Source organism: Camellia sinensis, chromosome 13, assembly GCF_055761805.1.
Source record: "Camellia sinensis isolate YWXY chromosome 13, ASM5576180v1, whole genome shotgun sequence".
Lineage (NCBI taxonomy): Eukaryota > Viridiplantae > Streptophyta > Magnoliopsida > Ericales > Theaceae > Camellia > Camellia sinensis.
The window spans coordinates 107,050,253-107,073,371 of record NC_138973.1 but is presented as its reverse complement, the minus strand read 5'-3'; the positions used below and the strand labels follow the sequence as shown (position 1 = coordinate 107,073,371).

The following is a 23,119-nucleotide window of genomic DNA, read 5'->3' as shown; positions in this document are numbered from 1 at the left end:
AGGCCATGCCATATTCAAAAATATATATCTCTACCTTTTGAAACTTTTGTGCAAAATGAAATTATAAGAATTTAACAATTCAATAATTCCAATGTAATTCAAAGGGACGGTAAATACGACTTAGGTAATCCCTAAGTTGGTGTTTGCAAGTAGGCATAACAAGCACTACCAATCCCCACTTTACTGATAGCCAACCAGAAAGCACGTGGTACCTCCTCCGCGCATGTTTTCGGTCTTTCACTATGGACACTCAGGCCAACTTAACCAATACCAACTACACCCCCTATCTGGACGTACCAACGTATTTACCCCCAAAACAAATCAATAAGAACTTGTGTCACAAAACAATTTCCTTTCTCAAAGCAATACTTTTTCCAATACAATGTTTAAAATCAATTGCATCAATGATAAAATGGAATGGTGATGTAAATGTCTAATGCAATAATAAAGTTCTCTTTAAATAACTCACCAATGACAATTCAAAAAGTGATGATAATTAAATCAAGTGTCAATGCAATATCAATGCCTTGAAATTTTCTCAACTTATCCACACAATCGTCCATTATGATCAAATTTCCACACCTCTTAACTATATAACATCATAGTATATTTTTCCAAGAAACAATATAACAATATCAACATTCATGTATTCTCCACATGTTAAACATCATTTTTAGCATTTGGTCTTTCCACAATAACAACAACAACCTATTGCTCAAGCTTTCCAATTCTATAATTTCTCATTTCCTCATGAAATCTCTTCATTTAATATAACTACAGAATTTCCTCCATCATTTTCTTATATGGCAAATTATCAAGTATCAATTTCACAATATCACAACTTTTTTCCAAAATTCCCAATTTTTAGGGTTTCCACCAAAACAAGGTTTTTGTTCTATTTTTGAAAAGATTTTTCCAAAACAACACCCACATCCTAGAACATGCTCATATTCTCAAACGTTTTGGGAAAAAATAGATGAAATCCACCTTTAACATCATCTAGGTTTTAACAATCCAAAATCATAATTCACAACATGATGAAATACTCAAAACATGTATAAACTTGCAATATATATATATACCTCAAAGATAATTCCTACCTCAAGCTTGGGAGATAAAGAGGAAGAAAACCCTAGAAATCAACGTCGACAAAAACCCGATCCAACAGGTTAAAAACGTAGCCCTCATCGCCCTTTTCGATTTGGTGTAAAACTCTTAAAGATTGGAGCTAAACCATAGAGAGAAGTTGGATTTGAGTGTATTTTTAGAGAGAAGGGAGAGAATAGATGAATATATATATATATATATAGAGAGAGAGAGAGAGAGAGAGAGAGAGAGAGAGAGAAGAAGAAAAACTGTGCAAAAAACGCTTTTTGCATCAATTTTGAGGAAAAGAGCATGAAAATTAAGACAAACAAGTCGAAATCTACCCGAGCGGTTTCAATTCCCCACAAGTGGAATTCCCAATCCGCACGAGCAGAATTTTCTGCCTTATGGGCGGATTGCTCCAAAGAGCTGCCTTAGAAAAATCCACCAAAATCTGCTCGAGCGAGACCCAAAATCCGCTCAAGCGATTTTTCGCCTAGAAAACTCAGAAAAGTTTGAAAAACTCTATGAGGATCCGCTCGAGCAATTTTCAACTCCACATGAGCAGTTTTGCCTAGAAACTTAGAAAGTGATTTTGTAAACCAAGGCAAGTTCCAATGCCCAACACTCAAAGTTTACAACCCAGAAAAGTTAAGAGATGTTAAATAAGAGCAGAAAGAAATTTCAATGACTCAAAACAATGAACAAAACACTGAAAGAAATACATACTACTCTACTACACAATACTATTCAAGCCCAAAACCCGGGACATCACAAAAGGGTAAATCACTTGTTTGAGATTTGGTTTTGAAATTTCTATGTTATTGGAATATCATTTTGGTGATTTAGATGTAAAGCCCTAAATTTTATTATTTGTTTTGAGATATTGGAATTACTTAGTGTTATGGTTGTGTTGAGTTGTGATTTAAATCAACAAATTGAGATTTTTATAATTAAAAGAGGGTTTTTGGAAAATGGTTGTGCGCGTTAGAGATTTAAAAATAATGGGATTCAGTTCCTAAAATTAAAGAGATGTTTATAAACTCTTTTGTAAATTGAGAAAGGAAATGGGTTTATACCTTAGGTTAAATATTGCTGTTGTTATTGTTGTTGAGCTTAATTCCTTATGAGGGTTATATTAATTTATGATGAGGGTTGGTTGTTTATTGTTTAGAGGTATTGTCCATGGCCATTAGTGAAGGATGGTATTGATTGTCGTTGACAGGAATACACGTGTTATGACATATAGATTAACTATGTAAATTAGAATCATGTGGAATTGTGATGAATTGGATAATGGAAGTGCTATATATATAGGGTCCGTTTTCCTTCTGGTTAACACCCGATAAATTGTGGCGTATTGACACAGGTACCTCTCCCTTCTGGTTTGCGTCCGATAAAACGTGTGGTTACTATTGGGCTACATAGAGGTTTCATTCCCTTCTGGCTAACCACTTGTAAAGCATGGTGCTTTGAAATAGGTTCCACTCCCTTCTGGCTCGTGCCCGGTAAAGCGTGTCATTGTGATTATGGCTTGACGAAGCCGGTTGTTTTTGTGTGATACTCTTGTTTAAATTCTTTTCGTATATTTATCGTGACATGAAGGGTGCACCATTTTCCTACCATACTTGTGGCCGGTAAAACATGGGAGTATGTATTGATATTATTGCTATATCTTGTTAATCTATATTGTGGTGGGTTTTCCATTTGCTGTTGTGCTTTAGGCCATAAAACATGGTAGAAGATTATAGTTGAGATTGTGTTATGGAATGTGATTTAAGTTTTGGAAATCTTTTGAATAGGGGGGAAAAAAATGAATGGCAAAGATATGAGTTTTCTTAAATGATGAAGAAGGTTTCTTTGAGAAAGGATATAATTATGTATGTGTGTTTTGGATATGAAAAGTCATATTACTTATATATTTATAATGTGAAACATTCATGATCATAGTTATCTATATGTTGCTATTGTTTAGAGCTATTGTGATTCCTACTAGACACTATATGTTCATCCCACGTTGTTGATAAGTTTTTTAGGTATAAAGTTGAGAAGTAGTTCAAGGTCAAATGATCTCCTTTATTTGTTGGCCAAGGGGCCTAGTTCTTGTAGGCGGAATGCCATTGATGTATTAAGGGTTAAGCCATCTTCTTCATGTATTGATGTAAGCCTAATGACATTTTATTTAATTGTAATTCATTTTGCACCGAATGTATGAATGATGGGGAATTTTTATTATTTATTGATGTTATGATTATAGCTTCTGCATGTTTATTTATGAATTGGATAAAAATAATGGAATTAGTAATGTTATTCAAGTAATAAAAGTCAAGGCATTACAATATAATTGTAAATAAAGTTGAAATGAAAGGTTTTGAGGACAAAACTGATTTAAAAATGAATAGTGTTATGGAGATACTCCTCTATTTCTCATACTCTATATTTGAAGGATTAACCCATCCTCCTTCCAAATGGAGATGGCTTTAGAGGATGGGTTATAAGTAAAAATCCTTCATAGATGAAGATATAGAAGGTGGGTTGGAGATGCTTTAATAAAACAAATTATGTAAGAATTTTGAACCATGTAATTCAAAATTAATTGATGCTAAAATGGAGTTATTTTTAAGTTGAGTTTGGATTTATTGGAGTTAAATATCTTAATTTCATAGTAAAGTTGATTCGTTATGGGATCAAATTGGATCCACTTCAATAATATAAACCATTCATCTCATGCAACTAATTGAGAAAATTATTTATGCAAAAGTCACGTGAATCCAATATCAATTGTCATACCATCATATTATTTTTATCTATACGTCACACATATTTTTAAGAATAGAATGTTCATTTGTTATGATATGTAATTTAATCATGTCATTAATTATGTTTGATCAATCAAATTTTTGTATGCATATTTTTTTTAGCTTGTCGTGTAGAATAAGTAGTTCATATCATTGATATGGGTATAGATTGGTCTCACAATACGCCAATTTCAAGATTTAAATTTGGCAAATTCAAACTTTTTGAATACTACCTTAAATTGAATTTGAGTGACCTTGAAAAAGATAAGAGCACCTCCGCCCAGTATGCCAAATTCAATATGACAGTCCAACAATTCTATTTTGGTATGAATAAAACTATAAATACCGATTAGTATACCAATTAGTGTACTAACGGATAATGTGACATAATTTTAAAGACTTTGGGTCTTTGTAGTTTGTGTAATGGGTGGGGCCCATAGTTTTGAAATGACAATGTCATAGCGTATGTTAGTATAGTAATTGCTATACCAATTGGTTGGTATAGCACCACTGCTTTGGCATACCAAATGATCTCAACCTAATGTACCAAAAACTTACATACCTTTGGCATCACCCCTTCATATCAATTTTGACATGAAGACTACCTTATTTATTTATTTATTTATTTATTTTTCTTTAAGTAAAAGAAGACTAACGGTACACAAAAGAGTTCAAATTTTAAAAATAATAGAATAATAGATTTGACATATCGAGTGAAGAGCTTTTATGCCAAATTGATATATGTCAATTTTCAAAAAAAATTGACATACCAAATTTTGAAAGTTTGGGTGGAGATACTCTAAGTCCCTGAAAAATAAAAATACAAATACAAATAAAAGAATATCAGTTGAAATAAACTTTTAAAATGTATTGAAATTTATAAAATTTATAAAAGTATTTTGGAACATATGAAAATTATCTTGAGATTTATTAAGGCCTCGTTTGGGGACTTGGATTTTTAGTCAAAACGCCAAAAAGTTATGGGAAGTTGTTGTATCACTCTCTTTATTTTTAACGACTCGAAATAATTACTATAACCCATACTCAACATCAAAAAGTGATCACAATGGCAAAGTAGTTATCTTTCATTGATTTACAATTAAGCTTTACAAAAAAATGGTATGATAGAAAGGCAAAATGAAAGTTAGACAAATAAGAAATGCTCTAAAGGCTTACATCTTTCTAAGACGATACTTGGTTACAATAAAAGTGGACTTAAATCCAATACAGTTAAAGCTCTTGACTTGTACAAAAGTAAATATAGTAAATACACAAAAGAAGCTCTAGCTCCAAATCCTCCCAAGCTATTGCCTTGGCGGAGGCATATCATTAGCACCTGAAATGTTTTTCCCACATAGGGTGAACCAAAATCCAATAGAAATAATCCATCACAGTGTATGAATCTTAACAAAAATATAAGGTGAATGCATATGCAATGCTCGTGCCAAAACATTTTACGTCTCTTTCCAAAACCATGCAATGGCAATTTAATATCATGGTTCATAAATCATTTCTTTTACAATAGAAAATAGGGCAGTGAATCACATTCTGGGAATTCTAAAACAATACAACCTTTCCCGAAAATTTTATCCGGAGGAAACTGTAAACTGGGACCCATATAAACGTAGGCTACACAAGCACTACTATTGCCATTTCACGAAAATTTCATCCACAGGATCAGCATCCATGTATACGCATGGTTTTTAGGAATTTCACCATAGACACTCAAGCCAACTTCTTTCAACATTGCAATACATGTTTCCCAAATTTACCCATTTTTCTCAAAACGATAAACATTTCCAATGTATAAAGCATGAGATAATGGTCAATGCCAATGAATGAGAAAATAGTTTTAATTCTCCTAATTCACATGCAATTTCTACAACACTCATAGCTATCCTTATCTGATAGCTCAAAATAGATATTTTTAAACAGACAAACAACTATCAATATAGATAAACTCTCCAAATTTTCAAGAGGTGAATAATAATACATATTTAACTCCACCATCCTCATCAACATCAATCCAATTTCACAATTTCAATATCAATCTCATAATTTATATAAAATCAACATTTGAGGCATTTAGGGCAAAATCTCTTTTCTTTCTAAAATCAATCCCAATATTCAAAATCAATAGTTTATTCCCAATTCAACATTATTTTCCATTTCAAAATCATTTTCTAGGATCTATTTGAAAAACCCCTCTTTTGATTTTTACTTAAAACCCTAGATTGTTCCAAATCTTCCAAAGTCTCAATATTGTTTAGAAATAACAAATAGCTAAGTTAAAACTCATAAAAAGAGTGGAGATATCCCTACCTCAAGCTTAGAAGACGAGAGAGAGAGAGAGAGAGAGAGAGGGAAACTCAAAGACGCCAAAAATCAACTTTGCTCCGATTAGAATGAAGCCCTTGCCAAGTTCTACCTTTTTAACAAAGGCACACGGGTGAAACGATCGACGAATCTAGGTGTATTTGAGGGAGATAGGTGAGCTTTAGAGAGGGTGTGAGAGAAAATAGGGTTTTGAAATGTTTAGAGAGAGAGAAAGATGAAAAAGTGACTCAAAAAAGTAATTTTACGAATTGATATATGCACAGTTTGCTTGAGCGCAAGATGTGTCGCTCGAGCGACCAAACACAATAAATTATACCGCTCGACGCAAGAAACCTAGCTCTGGCGTAGAAAACGAACTCCCAGTAGTGTTAGACTTATTTATTTTGATGATTTATTTAATTATGTTTTAATTTATTTGAAAGAGAAAAATAGAATCTAAAATTTATTTTGATGATTTATTCGAAAGAGAAAAATAAAATCAAAATTTATTTTGTTCTATTATTTCTTACCTAAACCTTTATTCTAAATGTTGTTAGAATGTATTTAATATTTGATTAAATTAGGAGTTCAAACAGCCCAAAACAAAGGTTCAAACAGCCTAGCACAGCAGTAGGCCAAAAGGTTCAAAAGGTTCAAGTGAAAGATATTCAAATTAGTAATGATAGAAGTACAACGGCTATAAAGGGCTATAAAGGTTCAAAAGGCCAAAAGGTTCAAAAGGTTCAAGTGGAAGATATTCAAATTTGTAATGATGGAGTGGAAGATATTCAAATTGGTAATGATGGAAGTACAACGGCTATAAACGGCTATAAATTCAAATGACTACAACGGCTATAAACGGCTATAAATTCAAATGAATACAACGGCTATAAACGGCTATAATTTTCATTATATATACCAAAGCCTCTAATGTAAACAAGTTACACAAAAAACCTGAAAATATTCTTTGATCTATAATCACTCACATCTATTCTCAGAAATTATACATTGAGCCTTATAGCATTAAGCTCATCTTTCCTGTGTGAGATTTACAGAAAAATCAAAGTTTCATTTTATATATCTATCTTTGAGAGATATTTATTGTAAGCTTTCTTTGAAAGCAAAAATACAATTTCATCTTGTAAAAGTGTTGTAAACACTGTGTTTTTGAAATCTTGAGAGTGATTGTGAATCACCTAAGATTTGCAAGGGTTTGGGCTTGTGAAGCCTGTGTAAAATCCGTGGAGGATTGCTCCATTTGTAAAGAGGTTGCCAGCACCCTTGTGAAGTTAGAAGATAGTGGAAAATCTCAAGTGAAACTTGAGGAGTGGATGTAGGCTTGGTTGAAGCCGAACCACTATAAATCTGTTTGTCTCCTCTTCCCTAATCTCTTTACTTTCCTACTACTGCTATTGCTATCTAATATTCATGTGTTAATCATTTGATTTACCCTGTATGTTAGTTATACTTCATTATTATTTTGCTTGATCATTTACTGCTAAGTTCATCATTGTGTTTGTTAATAATTTGTTGTACTAGTAGTTAATTTTATTGGGGTATTATTAATTTTAATTTGTAGAAACCTAATTCATCCCCCTCTTAGGTTGCTTTTTGGGTAACAAATAGTTTTACAGACAGAAGACCCTCGCTTGAGAGAGCACAAGAAGCTTCGCTCGAGCGAAGAATACAAACTCCCAGCAATTTTACAGACCTACAAAAGTATTGGAGGTTCACAAAGACCGCTCGAGCGCAAGAAGTGTCGCTCAAGCGAATGAACAAAATTCTGGACATCAACAATTTGAAAAACAAGCTATCATTCTGTTCTAAACGTAAACAACACGTCCCAAAAGCTAAACTCAAAGAGAGATAAGAGAAAACAAGACATGAATAACTGTATAAGATAATGAAACTTGGATCTAAAACATCAAATGGGCTTGGGCTAAGCCAGAATTGGTATATTATTTTTTATACGTCTTTTCGTAAAAAGCTAATAAATCAACCAAAATGGTAAATTCTCAAACGAGCCATAAATATGTCTAAATTCTAATTTGTTTAACATTTTTCTCCTTCTACCACCGATAGTTTATTAATCTATAAATATAAAATATTATTATGATTTATTACATTTTCTATACTTAAATTATTGTCAACTTACTTATTTAATCTCGAAATTATCAATTGATTCTACTCAATCGTATTATATATAAATCAAAATATATTTTGTCTCTAAACTAATCTATTAATTTCTTAAAATATTTAATTCAAACTTATTTAGTTATTGAAATGATTACAAAAATAAAATATAAATTCATAGTATTATAAATTAGTAAAATACCTTACCTAATTAAGATTTTATTATAGAAAAACGATAACATTACAAATCTAGACTTATGAACCTAGAATTTACTCACAAAAAAAAAGAAAAGAGAGTAATAGTTCAAATTCATTTTACTCATGGACCCCACACTTCATAAATTTAATCTCCACTACACAAACACATTCCGGGGTAAATTATGGATTGATAAGGAAGGCTTCATAGCATTTTTGATAGAAAAATCTGAATATTTTGTTTTATTTTTAAAAACTATTTTATTTCGTTGTGTGTTTAAATTAGTATTAGAGTCTTGATTTCTAATTTTGTCAATAAAATTATATGAGTGTTAAATATATTGAAGGAGTGGAATTAGATAATTTAAATAATAATACTTTGCTACAAATAATAATAAAACAAACAATACATTAATTAAATTATAAAAAGAATTAGCGAAAAACCTAAAAAAAAAATCAATTAGAAATTATAAATAAAATTTGACATACAATAGTAAATAAAGGCAAGAGCATATTTATTATAGAAAATAAGTAAAAAAATACTATAAATAGTTATTCTTATTCTTATAAAGAAAATTTACCATAAGAGCTGATATCTACTTTTTAAAGGCATAATAAAAATTTTAAATTTTTTTAAAATAAAAATTTAAATAAATAAGGTCTTTTACTATGTATGGGATTATATTTTATTTTTATAATCTTTACCTTAATTGAATAGATTTGAATTAAATAATTTATAATTTTAATAGATTCAATCAATAATTTAATGACTAAATAAATTTTGATTTATATATTATAAAACGTAAGTAAATTTATCAATAATTGAGAATTTAAAAGATAGTTTAATAATAATTTAAGAATATAAGGTGTAATAAACTTATGTTATTATTTCTTACAGCAGTATTGTAGAGCTCTAATTAGAACTACACTGCAACATTTCTAATAAGCTGGTGCACATATTAAAAAAAAAAGGACAAAATATGAGAAAAAAAAAATTAATGCTCTATTAAAATTCTCTTTTTAGAAGCCTGACTCATTTTTTTATTACTTTATTTTCCTCCGATTTTTCAGGTACATTAGAAAATTTGTCACCCAAAGTTGAAAGCCAAGCGGGTCCCCTCTTCCCTCTCATACTAATAAATTCTACACACGCTCGGCTTCTCTCTGTTGTACTGTCACTCTTCAGAAACAAACGAAAGTACAATGATGTTATACATGTACATGCTGTTATAATTTTAGACGTAAAAATTTAAAAATTATTTAAAACATTATATTTATAATTTAAATTTAAAAAATATTTGAAATAATTTAAATAAATATATTTTTTATAAAAAATAAAAAATGATATAATTAAAAATAAAAAATAAAAAAAATATACTAGAATAAGAAAAGTCAAATAATACCTTATTTTATAGGTGAATTCTATATTACATTAATTAATTCCTATTTCACAATACACTATAAAAAAGTCTGAATTAATTATATCTGTGATCAAAGGCCTTTGTTGTACATATAAACAACATGTAAGATTCAAATACACAATTTACAAATCTCAACTGTTGTCCCCCACCCCGGTTCTTCTTTTCAAAAAGTTTCAAAAATCAAATCTTTTCTTTTCATTTCAAAAAAAAAAGAAAAAAGAACAGAGCTTCCATTATCAACACAAAGCTCACCAACCCACAAAGCCAACACCGCTTCTCCTTCATCTCCTTCTACAAACACAAAATCTCTCTCTCTCTCTAATAATCTCACACTTTTGTTCTTGTTGACTTGGTAGAGAGAGAGAGGGAGAGACGAAGATGAACGCCGTCGGAAGACAAATGCAGAGATCTGGCTCTACCGGACACCACCACCACTCTCAGCCCCACCACCACCACCAGCGCCAGTACTCCTCCGACAACTTCCTCGACAACTCCATCAACAACAAATGGCTTCAATCTGCTGCTCTACAGGTCCAAACATATACAAATTCTACATATAAATAGATTTTAGTTTCTGGGTATAAGTGTTTGTGATTTGAATTTTGTTTTTTGAACAAGGACAGAAACAGGGGTTTGGCAAGTAATGGGTATTGTGGATTTGTATTGAATTTTACAGGATTTTGGGTTTTATGGTAACCATGGAGGAGTTCAGGGTTCAAGATTGAGCAGGAATGTGCAGAGGAGTGTTAATGGGGGAGGAAGTGAGGTGCCTGGTGATCCTTCGACCCCGCCGGTTATTTCGAGGTCATCGAGCATGAGGAAGAACGGGGGCGATGACTACACGTCGCCGAGTGAGTTTAGCCCAGGGCTGCTTGATCTGCATTCATTTGATACCGAGTTGTTACCAGAGGTTTGTCCACTTTTGTCTTTGCAAGCCAGTGCTTGTTGAAATGCCTTGTTTATAAGCTTCCTTTGCTTATTTTGTTGTGTTTTGAAGTTATTTTTGGGTATTTCTTAGTTTTATAACTGAATTGTATTAATGCCTTACTAATTTGCTTGCTATGGTGTGTTAGTTGATGTTATCTCATTTGATATAATCGTTCTTTTTAGAATGAAAGAGTTCAATAATATGGTCTAGTGAAAAATGTGACTGTTTTGAAAAACTTGGTTTAGATTAGGATCTTTTTGAACTGAATTCCCAAAATACTTATTTTGCTTTATCTTTTATTATCGAAAGCAAGAGAAGCACTTCCAAAGTAATATGGTCAAATAAATTGTTTCTTGTTTTGATCATTCAGTTCAGGTTTTATCAGATGAGAAAAAGTCCCTTGGGTTGAATCCTAAAATGTGGGTGATTGAGAACTTGTTCTCACTAAGAGTGTCTCCGATACTTACTCAGATTTGGAATCAAATTTAAATTTGATGAAACACGCTTACTTTTTTTCTTCCAACCCTGGCATCAAACCTATATCAAATGAGGCGAAAAGCAAAAATTTCATCAAATCGAGGGAGACTTCAGCGTTTATCAAATTATTAGAGAGAGCCGTTGCACTTCATTGTACACCGGATGGCCGGCTGGTTGTCTGACTTGCAAAGTTACCCATTGCTGGTCAACTGCTCGGACATCCTGTCAGTCGACTGGTTGTTTGATGAAAATTGAAAATTTAGCGTTGGAACGCTTGGTATCAAAACGGTTCACTAAATATTTCATCAAATTTGAGTAAAAAAGCACGAATTCCTCTATCTATATCAGCCACTCCAACGGTGAATTTGTAGTTGTAATCAAAACACAGGTCGACCGGGGGGACGACCAGCTGGACGTTTGGCCGGTCGATTGGCAATTGTGTAATTTTCAGATTTCTAAATCTATTCTACCCTACCATTGGAGATTGAAAGAAAACTGGAACTAGTGATTACTCAACACAAACCTGCATTGTTTATTCCTTGGTTTCATTGTTTTTTTTTTTGGTTTTTTTCACCATCTCTTACCCTTGCTAATTCCTTGGCTTCAGCCTTCATTGGTATCCTTCAAAATCTCTTCTTCCTCATATTCCTTTGCATTGCTTGACATTGCTTTTGTGTGGACATTTTTCAAATATTCAATCATCCCTTCTTGGTCAGTGCTTTTGCCACTCTCCTCCAAATGCAAGTCTTCCTTAGCTTTTCCAAAACTCTCCACCCCATCTTCTTTGGTAGCCCTTTTAGCTTTCTCCATTGTTGCTACTTCCTTGGCTTCTGTAATGACCTTGAGAAGTTCCGGAGGCATAGCTGCGGTATCAAGTTCCAGGTAACCCTTGGATTTTTTGCTTTGCATAGATGTATCGATCAAATTGCTTTTCTGTATTGGAGAATCTAGTTTCTATTGTTTGTGAAAGTCCTCTTTAAATCAAGGTGTCTCATTGGAGGTTGCCCCAAATCATGATTTTTTGAACTAACAAAAAAGGCAGGTCAAAAAAAGATGCAGAGGTGGTCATCCGGGGGTTGACCGGTCAATGTAAATTTTTCCCAAATTATACCTTGAGGTGGTCATCCGGTCAGACGTCTGGCCGGTCGTCTGGTGGGTCCACACTCAACGGCTATGCATAGTAAATTATTGAAAGGTGTAATACATTCTCAGTTTCGTGAAAGATTTGGGATGTTCTCAATTTGATACAGGTTTGATAAAACCATTGGAGATCAAAAAAGTGTACTTTTTCACCAAATTTGAATTTGGTGATGGATTTGGTTAAATGTTGGAGATGGCCTAACCCAAATCTTTACTCAAATTTGATGAAAAAAAAGAGTAAGCGTTGGAGATGCTCTAATATGACCTAATCAACATTATTTATGGATGTATATGTTTATGTGTGTATAGATGGCATATTGTTTTAAGCTTGGGAGGCTCTGTATTATATCATTCATTGTTGCACTGATGTTATTCTGTACACTATTTTTTAATGTAGGTTTCTGGTTTATACAATGGATCTTCTCTTAAAAGTTTTGACGATTCTGAGCCATATATCACAAACAACAAACTTACAAATGGTGCTCGTGGTGTGCCGGAAAATAATCTTCTTAGAAGCTTCTGTGCAGATAAAGAGAAGGCTACTAATGTTGCAAAGATCAAAGTTGTGGTATGCCCATATGCTTTTGTATCTGTCCTTCCTTCAATATCTATTGTGACAGGGATCCATTTGACGCAAAAGGAAGTATTGCTGACTTGATTATTGAAGTGTAACTCTAGTCACAAACATGGATGTCAAAATAAAAAATAAAAAATAAAAAGAAAAAAAAAGAAAAGGAAAAATGAGAAGGTAGAAAGAATAGAAACTTGCATTAGAGATTTTATAAATGACATAGCTATTTCATAGGCATAATATTTATTGTGCTTTTGTTGCATTGGTTTTGTTGTATTTTCTCATTCTTTTATCAAAGACAATGTTTGTAAATATTTTGAATGCAGGTACGAAAGAGACCACTTAATAAAAAGGAAATAGCAAAGAAAGAGGAAGACATAATTACCATAGACCGGAATTCTAATTCGCTCACTGTTCATGAAACAAAACTCAAGGTGAGCTTCTTATGGTTTGCTGTCGTTACAATGACTGTTAAGATTGTTTATATTGGATAGGATCCTAGCCTTATTTAAGCTTGCCTGTGCTTGCTTTTGATGTTATGTTTGTTGTTACTTTTGTTGCTACATTTGCGTTAATCAGTGATCACATAGTTATATTTCTTTGCTATAATTTGATTGACTGTAAATAAACATGGTGTCCAGTATTGATGAGGAAAGTTATGCCAATCTTAAGGTTTATCAATGTGTGGTTGAAATGTAAGGATGAACTCAATGGTGAAATGCAAATATGAGATTACTGAATTTATGGTTTAGTATCTATTTCTAGATGGCTGTTCCTTCATATGTGGTTTTTCATATTTTGTGACCTAGAGATGTGCAATAAATACATGAAATTGTTGAGTTTGAAGAGTTTTACTTGTGCATGGATGCTAAGTATATTTGTAAACGAGAAAGCGTAGCAATGAGACGGAAGGGAGCAGAGCTGATGCGCATTTATACAGTAGCTGACACAGGATACAGTCAAACAATGTGTTCACTGAACTTGCATATTTGCGTTTCGATGAAATTAGATGTGAAACCTCGTTGTATATGAGGAGCAAACAAGTGTGTGCTGATGAACATCATTTTATGGAATATAGAACCATTTAAATTGCTCAAGCCGTGTTCAAACTGGAATCAAAGTGGAAGAAGTCTTCAAGTGATCGGACTAATATAATGTATTTTAGCTCTTGCCTCATCTATTGCCATCTTGAAATTTGACAGCAACAACTAAATGGCAATTCAATTACTGCCTATTTTTGTTCAGCTTTGTACTCTTTATATGGCATAAATTTATGATTGGAAGTGGTGTGCGGAGTGTTTCTTCAACTGGAGCCTAATTACCACCTTTTGCAGGTTGACCTGACTGAATATGTTGAGAAACATGAATTTCTTTTTGATGCTGTGATGAGTGAGGATATTTCTAATGATGAAGTGAGTGAATAACAAGACTTGGTTCCTACCCATTTGAAATATCTCTTTCTTGATTTTATGATATCTGTTATTTTGTTGCTCTAGATTTACTCAGAGACTGTAGAGCCTATAGTCCCAATAATTTTTCAGCGAACAAAAGCTACCTGCTTTGCATATGGACAAACAGGCAAGTGGCTTCACACTCCTTTTATTTTGTTTTGGTACTAATAACAGCATCATTGTAACCTTTTGCATGTCTAACAAACATCCTTGAACTCCCAACTTTTTGATCAGTAACTTCACGTAGATTCCACTAGGGCTTGGACGTCTCTGATATGCTCTAAAAATTGATGTAATTGATTTGATATGCTTATTACTGGACAAATCAGAATCAGAAATGGACTTTCATGTATTTTTATATTCATCAAGTAGTTTGACAGAATATATCCAGAGAATGGCAGCATGTGCAACTTTCTAACAGTTTATTTGCATTTGTCTGAAGTTTGATCCCATAATTCAAAGACTCTGTTGATGGCTTCTTGTTTGGTTCTCTGCTATTTTTATAATGATTAGATATGCTTCTTTCTTTATTTGTTTGGGACATTTTTAAGTTTTCAATCTGTCTAGGTTAAACATAAATATATGGAACAGTGTTTCATTATACTGGCTAAGTATGCATCACTCTAACACTATGCTGTTTGGACATGCTTTTAATTATATGCGAACCTCTATCTTAGTTTTGTTCTTATCTCTTGGTATCGTTTCTTTTCTAGGTTTTTTAGGTGGATATATTTTTCTAAATTATTTTTCAAATTACTCTCATTGATAAGCTTGTTTTAATAATGAGTTTGTTTCAGGTAGTGGAAAGACTTATACTATGCAACCACTGCCCCTTAAGGCATCCCAAGATATTTTCAGATTAATGAACCACACTTATCGGAATCAAGGATTTCAATTGTTTGTCAGTTTCTTTGAGATTTATGGAGGGAAAGTTTTTGATCTCCTTAATGACCGGAAGTGAGTTTCTCAGCTCCTAACCTTTTTTTGGTTAGAAGAAAGTTCAATTCCCTAACCTTGGAACTCTTATTTGCAGAAAGCTTTGCATGAGGGAGGATGGGAAACAGCAGGTCTGCATTGTTGGTTTGCAAGAATACAGAGTGTCAAATGTAGAGACGATCAAGGAGTTAATTGAGAGAGGAAATGCTACAAGGAGTACTGGAACGACTGGTGCGAATGAGGAATCCTCTCGATCACATGCTATACTTCAACTCGCCATCAAGAGACCAGTCGATGGAAATGACTCGAAGCCTGCTCGAGTAATTGGCAAGCTATCTTTCATAGATCTTGCTGGAAGTGAACGTGGCGCAGATACTACTGATAATGATAAACAGACAAGGTAGAGCTTTTATGGATCTTGTTTTGTTTCTAGAAATTTCAATCATATTGGCCGTTTGAGTTTTGCCTCTTGAACAATCTATGTGATGCATTGCACAACCAGGTTTATGAATTATGATTTGGTTCTAGCTAGATCTCTCTGGGCATCTATAACTTAAACTTGGTGAAATCTGATCTTGTTCTATACTAAGAAGAACGCGGACACGACACGACATGAAAATGCAAACACGTAAATTTTCAAAAATTGCAAAACACTACCTCCAGTGTGCCGTGTCTGAAACGTGCCCATAGTGTGTCCTTAATGTGTCTGCGGGAAAAAATAGGGACACTTCCAACAGTGTGTCTGGAGTCTGTTTGACATGTGTTCGGAGCTTGTTCAGCGCATGTCCATGTCCAACACGAGTTGGACACCAAAATATGACCTCCAGAGTGGTGTCCGTGCTTCATAGGATGTATATTTATTTTGGATAAGTATATTTTATACTTGTTGCAGAATAGAGGGTGCTGAAATCAACAAAAGCTTACTTGCTTTGAAAGAATGCATTCGAGCTCTTGACAACGACCAAGGTCATATTCCATTTAGAGGGAGTAAACTGACTGAAGTTCTCCGCGATTCATTTGTCGGCGACTCACGCACAGTTATGATATCGTGCATTTCACCAAATTCAGGATCGTGTGAACACACTCTCAACACCCTAAGATACGCTGATAGGTAATGTGGTTTTGTTACAAACAATTGATTTTTTGAAAATGGCTGCTTTTTCTTTGAAATTCTGATTGAGTTTAACATTGCAGAGTTAAGAGTCTGTCTAAAGGGAACAATTCCAAGAGGGATCCTTTGTCTTCATCTACAAACCTTAGAAGCTCGATTGCATTGCCATTGACAGCCTTGGAGGACAACATACTAGACGTTCCTTGCGAAAGCAACAAATTTGGATGGACCAAACAAACCGAAAGGGAGTCCTCTCCGTCTTTCAACATTGAGCGTGTTCCTAGTGGAAGGGCACATGGCAATTTGGTAGCATCTTTATTTTCTGATAATTACAGGGGTCAAAGAGGGGGTGGTGACATAACTGAAGATTTTGATTACACCGAGACAACCAATGAACAAGACAAGCCATCGCTGATGATGAATAAGAAGTTAGACAACTACCAAGCATCTGCTTTGGAGGATAAACTGAGGAAGATTGGGATGCAGACAAAACGGAGAGATATAGCAGACGTTGAGGCAGACAACTCAAATGCGGACGATGATCTTAATGCCCTATTGAAGGTAACAGTTATATAAATAGATTTTCACTATTTGGTTTGGTTTTCAAAATTTGTTCTTTTATTTTTTTATTTTTTTGAAAAATAAATACCAGAGTTATTTTGGTCCTCAAAAAAGAGAAATCATGTGAAAATGATGGGTGTCTTCGATTTTTTTCACCAAACTAGTTTTGTTATTTATTTATTTGGATATTTTTTTCAAAAAATAGATTTTGAAAACAAAACCAGAGTGTTTATTTCCTCTTAACATGAACCACTCAATTGTGAACTAAACATCTGCTATATTTACGATCAGGAAGAGGAAGATCTTGTGATTGCTCATCGGAGACAAGTTGAGGAGACAATGGATATTGTTAGGGAGGTTAGTGACACTTGCATGCGGCCAGGGGCCGAGCCAAAATTACAAATCAATCTATGCTTACAAAAATTCTTCAATTTGCCCCATCTGAAATTTTATAAGAAAAAGCTTTTATTTTATTTTATTTATTTATTTTTTCTCTCTCTTCAAAAAAATTTGCAATTTGCCCTCTCTAAATGTTTATTTTGTTGTAAAGTCCATGTGCATATGATTAAGAACAATAAAGTTTAAGAAAAACACTTGCATAATTTTTTTTATTGCAATTCACAACACACGGAAAATAAGACATTTCACTGTGTAATTTATTCTTCCAACAGAACACGTGTCAGCATATGAATAATTTCAGAAAGAGAGAAAAGCATATGCAAGAGCAGTCCACATATGTTTATGTTCATTTTTAGGTTTACAGATCTTTTGTTTTTATTATGCTTATGTTTATGTTTAGAGTAATTGATTTTAGTCTGCGCATGTGTAGATTTTTGAATTTTGAAGGCTCAATTTGACTAAACCAAACTATACCACACTGGCCGGACCCGATCCCAACCCCTTACCTTAGTGTTGCCTGCTGGTTTAGATCTTGGCTCCGCCATTGCATATTGTCCAATTAGTTTGACATACAATTAAGCTCATATTTTTTTTTATTTTTATTTTTTTATTGGTTTCTAAACAGGAGATGAACCTTCTGGTTGAAATTGACCAACCGGGTAATCAGCTGGATGACTACATATCTAGATTGAACACCATTCTTTCACAGAAGTCAGCAGGAATTCTGCAACTGCAAGCCCGCTTGGCTCACTTTCAGCGACATCTGAAAGAATACAACGTTTTTGTGTCTTCTGGTAATTGATGACAACGAAAGCCATTGATTAATGTGGAAGTTTCTCAAGCAGTTGGTGTGTTGACTTAGCCTTCCGGGGAATGCGAGATTTGTCATCATAACAGTTTTGTGGGAGATGGGTTTTTGGAGTGTGCTGACGAGGTTTGTTTCCATATTTTATGAATCGGTTTTTTAATTTATTATTCAATCCAAATGTTGTTTGCGTGCTGTGAGTTGTAAGAAATTATGTGTGCCTACTCATTGGCATCATGTTTTGAAGCTCTGAGACTGTTTTTGTAAGTAGTGAATGCTCATTGGAATACAAAGTTTGTTATGCTACAGAACTTCCGAATCCTCCCTGTTTGGTTATGTTTTTGTTTTTTGTGTTTTCAAAAATCAAAACAATGAAAATTTCATAAACAACTATCTCTTTCACTTTGTGTGAAAATAGATTAAGAAACAATTGTGTTGCCTAAAAAGTGAATTGTTCTATGAAAAGCTCACCGAAAACAGTTTTCAGAACAGGATTTGTGTTCTCCAGAAAATGGAAACAAAAAAACAGGAAGTAAATGCACATCCAAATAGGTTCATTTGCCATCAATTATTTATCGTGTTGGATTGAATCTCATGTCTAGCTCAATTAGATTTGAACTCTGGAGTCTTCCACAACAAAATCACAGGCATGCTTAGTTAGAGTTTTCCAAAAGTTTTTTTTTCAGAAAATTCTATTTTTTTATTTTCTTTATTTTTTTGTTTTTATTGAATTTTTTAAATATTTTAAGCAAATTTTTTTTTTTACTTTTTAAACATATCTAACATAAATATACCTAAAAAGTAAAAAATTTGTGAAAGAAATCTTTTAAAAATTCACTAAATACCAAAAATACAAAAAAAAATACGAGAATTCAGTATAATTTTTTTTGTATTTTTATGTATTTATTAATTTTTTAAAATATTTTTTTACAAATTTTTTACTTTTTAGATACATCTAAATAAGGTGCATCTAAAAAAAGTAAAAAAAATGTTTAAAATTTAAAAAATATTTACTAAAAACAAAAAAATATAAAAATCAAAAAATTCAGTTTTTAAAAAATTTAATTCAAAAAACTTAAACCAAACACACTTTTTTTTGGGTAAAACAAAATCAAAATCACAATTTTGACTCTTATATAATTGTCTCAAAAAATGCCAGAGGAATTGCTCAAACAACAACTGTGCTCGGGACCCCAGTGGAGGTGACCCCAACACCCCCAGCTCCACGTGGGGGCTGTGCACAACTTAAAAAAAAAATATATAATTTTTTTTTTTTTTTGGACCAATCAGACCCCACTGGGGGTCTTAGGGTCACCCCCAATGGAGGTCTGATGCATTTCTCTTGCTCAAAAATCTTGTGCTGGGATAGTAAGGCCTAGTTTGGGATCTACTATATAATCCATCTTTTTATTTTTTTATCTTTTTTCCATCACATCACCTCTCTACTTTTCTGCACATCTTTTTCGTAAAAAGATAAAAAGTGTATTTTTTTAGGACATCCCAAACCAACCCTAAGTCTGTTTGATGTAGTTTATTGTAAATTAAAATTGATAATCAGAAATAAAAAACTAAAAGCAACTCCTAGTTTTTATAAAATTAATTTTTTTTTTCTAGAATTAAGGCGGGGTGGCTTAAGTGGAGGCGTGCGTCTGGAATATTGTGCGATAAACGAGTACCCATTAGACTAAAAAAGAAGTTCTATAGAACAGCTATTAGACTAGCGATGTTAGGCAATTAACAAACATGTAGAAAAGGTGAGTGTTGTTGAGATGATGATATTAAGATGGATGGTTGGCAAGACTATGAAAGACAAAGTTAGGAATGAGTATATTCAAGAATGGATAGTATTAGTATCGATAGAAGATAAGTTGAGAAATAATAAATTGAGATAATTTGGTCATATACAACAAAGACCAGCAGAGACAGTAGTAAATAGATGCGATACAGTGACGGTAGATGATAGTGTTAGGGGAAGAGGTAGACTTAGATTGCCGTGGACTAGTGTAGTAAATAGATATATGAACATCCTTAATTTGACTAGTGAAATGGCCATACATAGAGTCGAACGGAGAAGAAAGATTTATACAACCGACCCATTTAATGGACTTAAGGCTTGGTTTAATTTAGTTTGGTTATTTAAGTTATTTTTACTTAATATGGTAGAATTAAAAAAAAAAAGAGACTAACTATAAGCAGCTGACATAGAATGCACCAAAAAAGCCATTGTAGGTTAGCCTTGTAAAAATTTGGATCAGGCCCAATAACACATTGAAGGCTTACTGGGCCTGTTTGAGGAAAGACTACCTCGTACCATACCTATTTCAATTTCCACAGGCTGGCTTGGCCTGTAACAAAAGGTCTTTGCAAGAAAAAATAAATAAATAACCAAACTAATTCAGTGCTAGAAACCTTACTAAAATCCTACGTAGACTCACATCTAGAGATGGCGAATGAATAGGTTTGAATATGTCAAAACGGGTTATGTATTAAAATTATTCAACTTAAACTTGGCTAGATAATATATCAGTTTAAGCGAGTTAAGTTAAATTGGGTATTAGTTGAACAAATGAATCTGATCAATTTGTTTACTTTAGTTGTGGAGGTGTTGGTGGCGAATGTGGTGGTACTGGTGGAGGAGGTGGTATTGCTGGTGGTGTGGTAGTGGTTGTGGTGGATTCTTTGTTTTGTTTGTTTTTTATCCAAATCTAATTGAAATTCATATCCATCTCATTTACACATAATTTAAATGGATTTGTAAGATATAAGATATAATTCATTTATGGTTGTAAGATTGGACCATTTTTTTTTTGAACTTAAAAAAAAAAAAAAACTCGTCCAAAATTGGACAAGTTCACTAGCAGCTCTACTATTGCCCATGTTCAAGCCCAGAAATCCCTCAATGGGCTCACAAGAGAATCTATTCCTAGAACCCTATTAGAGCTTATGGCTTGATTTATAAGAATGCCCAACTTATTTTCAGTCCTCTCCTTAATTTCTACAAGTTGCTCTTTTTGTTTTGTTTTGTTTTGTTTTGTTTTTTGTTTTTTTATTTTATTTATGGGAAATGTCATTTTGTCCTCAAACTATTGCGCGAAAATCAATTTAGCACCTAAATTTTGTATTATTTTAATTTGATCAATTTACCCATTGCCGTCTATAATCAAACGGAATTTGCTGATGTATCACCAACTTTCATTTGAAACTTTATTTACCTCCCAAATTGTACCTTAAAAATCATCTAGCCCCAAATATTAAATAAAAAATTAAAATTTAAAGCATTAGTCCTGTTGAGTATTCTTTAGACAGTAATTGAATTTAATTTTTTTTTTCTCACTCAATTTTAATATTACTATTAGTCAATCAATTCTATTGAAATTAATTTGTATAATAAACTAGTTACAATTCCGCATGCACACACACATAAAGTAGTTAAGAAATTTTCGGCTCAATTAATTTTTCCAAGATCAACTCGAGATAATTGAACACTTAAGGAGATAATTTTAAATGAGGATTTTTATATTTTTTATTATATTTTTGCAAAATATATTATTCAAAATTTAATTTAATTTAATTTTTTTATTTTTATTTTTATTTTTATATTTGGGTGCTAATTGAATTTTAAGATATAATTGGGGTAAAATGAATTTTCGTGTCGGAAGCAAAATGATATTTCCTCTCTCTCTCTCTTTTTTTTTTTTATTTTAAAAAAAATATATTATTTTATTTGACTATTTGTGTATCACCTTTTTGGTGAACATTTATCCTTTATCTGCTCTAGAATGAATCTCATTATAGCACGATGCAGTTTTTCTTCTAATCCTATCAAAATGTTTAAGAAAGAACATTTAAATGATGCACTTCCATCTTAACTCCAAATTGATTTAAAAAGCTGAAAGTCTGTTTTGATCTTAAGCCCCAAACTAATTCTTTTTGGAGCTCACCCTAGTTTTGCTCTTTTCCTCCCATGCATGATTTTTTGTTTCCCCAAACAAAAGCAAAAGAAAACAAAATCATTTAAATGATGTACATCAACCACTTGTGTGTTTTTTTATGGTTTACCTACATTTAGATATCAACATATAACCATTTTATATCTAGATATGTCTATTAACACTTGTAGTATTAATTTTAGACGACACTGTAACAAATTAAAATTTAACAAAAAAAGAATTATTTTTTAAAGACGGTCATAAGTGTCATTATTGTATTTCTAAGAACAAATTTAGACATTTTGTTATTAAATATTTTTGTGACGGAAAATTTCATTCCAAAAAGTAATTCTTTGGCACAAAATTATTGTCCCTCAAAGTGCATTTACTAGCTACAATTTCAAAATTCTGTAGGTCTCTTTTTTGGACTATTTGAGACGAGCTTTTAGTGACGACTGAAATTTGTATCCTAATATTTTTGTAACACAAAATTTACTTTTGGAAATGGAAAAGTTTAGTTTTTAAAACCCTTATATGTTATAGTGTGAAATATCTGATTGTATTTTACTTCACAAATCATATGAAATTATGTATATTTTTAAATTATAGGAGGACAAATTATACACAATCACAGAAAGATAAATGAAATTTACCCTAAATTTAAAAACCTATTTAGCATATAAGCCAACAAAAAATAGATTAATAATATCAACTTTGGACCATTTAACAAAGCTAGCAATCAATAGTTATGGCCAACCCAGGGGTGAGTGGCAACCTGGTAAGGGCCTGGGGTTTATGCCCCTAGGTCCTGGGTTCAACTCTCCTCTGGGCCAATCTCCTGGGCGTAGTATAGTTGGTTAGG

General features: G+C 32.7%; 1 protein-coding gene across 1 annotated transcript; it reads left to right on the top strand.

Annotated features, from left to right (window-relative positions):
- Positions 1–9,985: 9,985 nt before the first annotated feature.
- On the top strand, positions 9,986–18,636 carry LOC114259556 (kinesin-like protein KIN-13B). The gene is made up of 12 exons (XM_082903099.1): positions 9,986–10,480; positions 10,626–10,859; positions 12,892–13,062; positions 13,392–13,499; positions 14,400–14,477; positions 14,562–14,643; positions 15,314–15,473; positions 15,550–15,852; positions 16,345–16,563; positions 16,647–17,124; positions 17,416–17,481; positions 18,149–18,636. Exons 1-12 carry the CDS (start codon positions 10,328–10,330, stop codon positions 18,323–18,325), a joined length of 2,229 nt encoding a protein of 742 aa, XP_082759225.1. The 5' UTR covers positions 9,986–10,327; the 3' UTR covers positions 18,326–18,636.
- Positions 18,637–23,119: the final 4,483 nt, after the last annotated feature.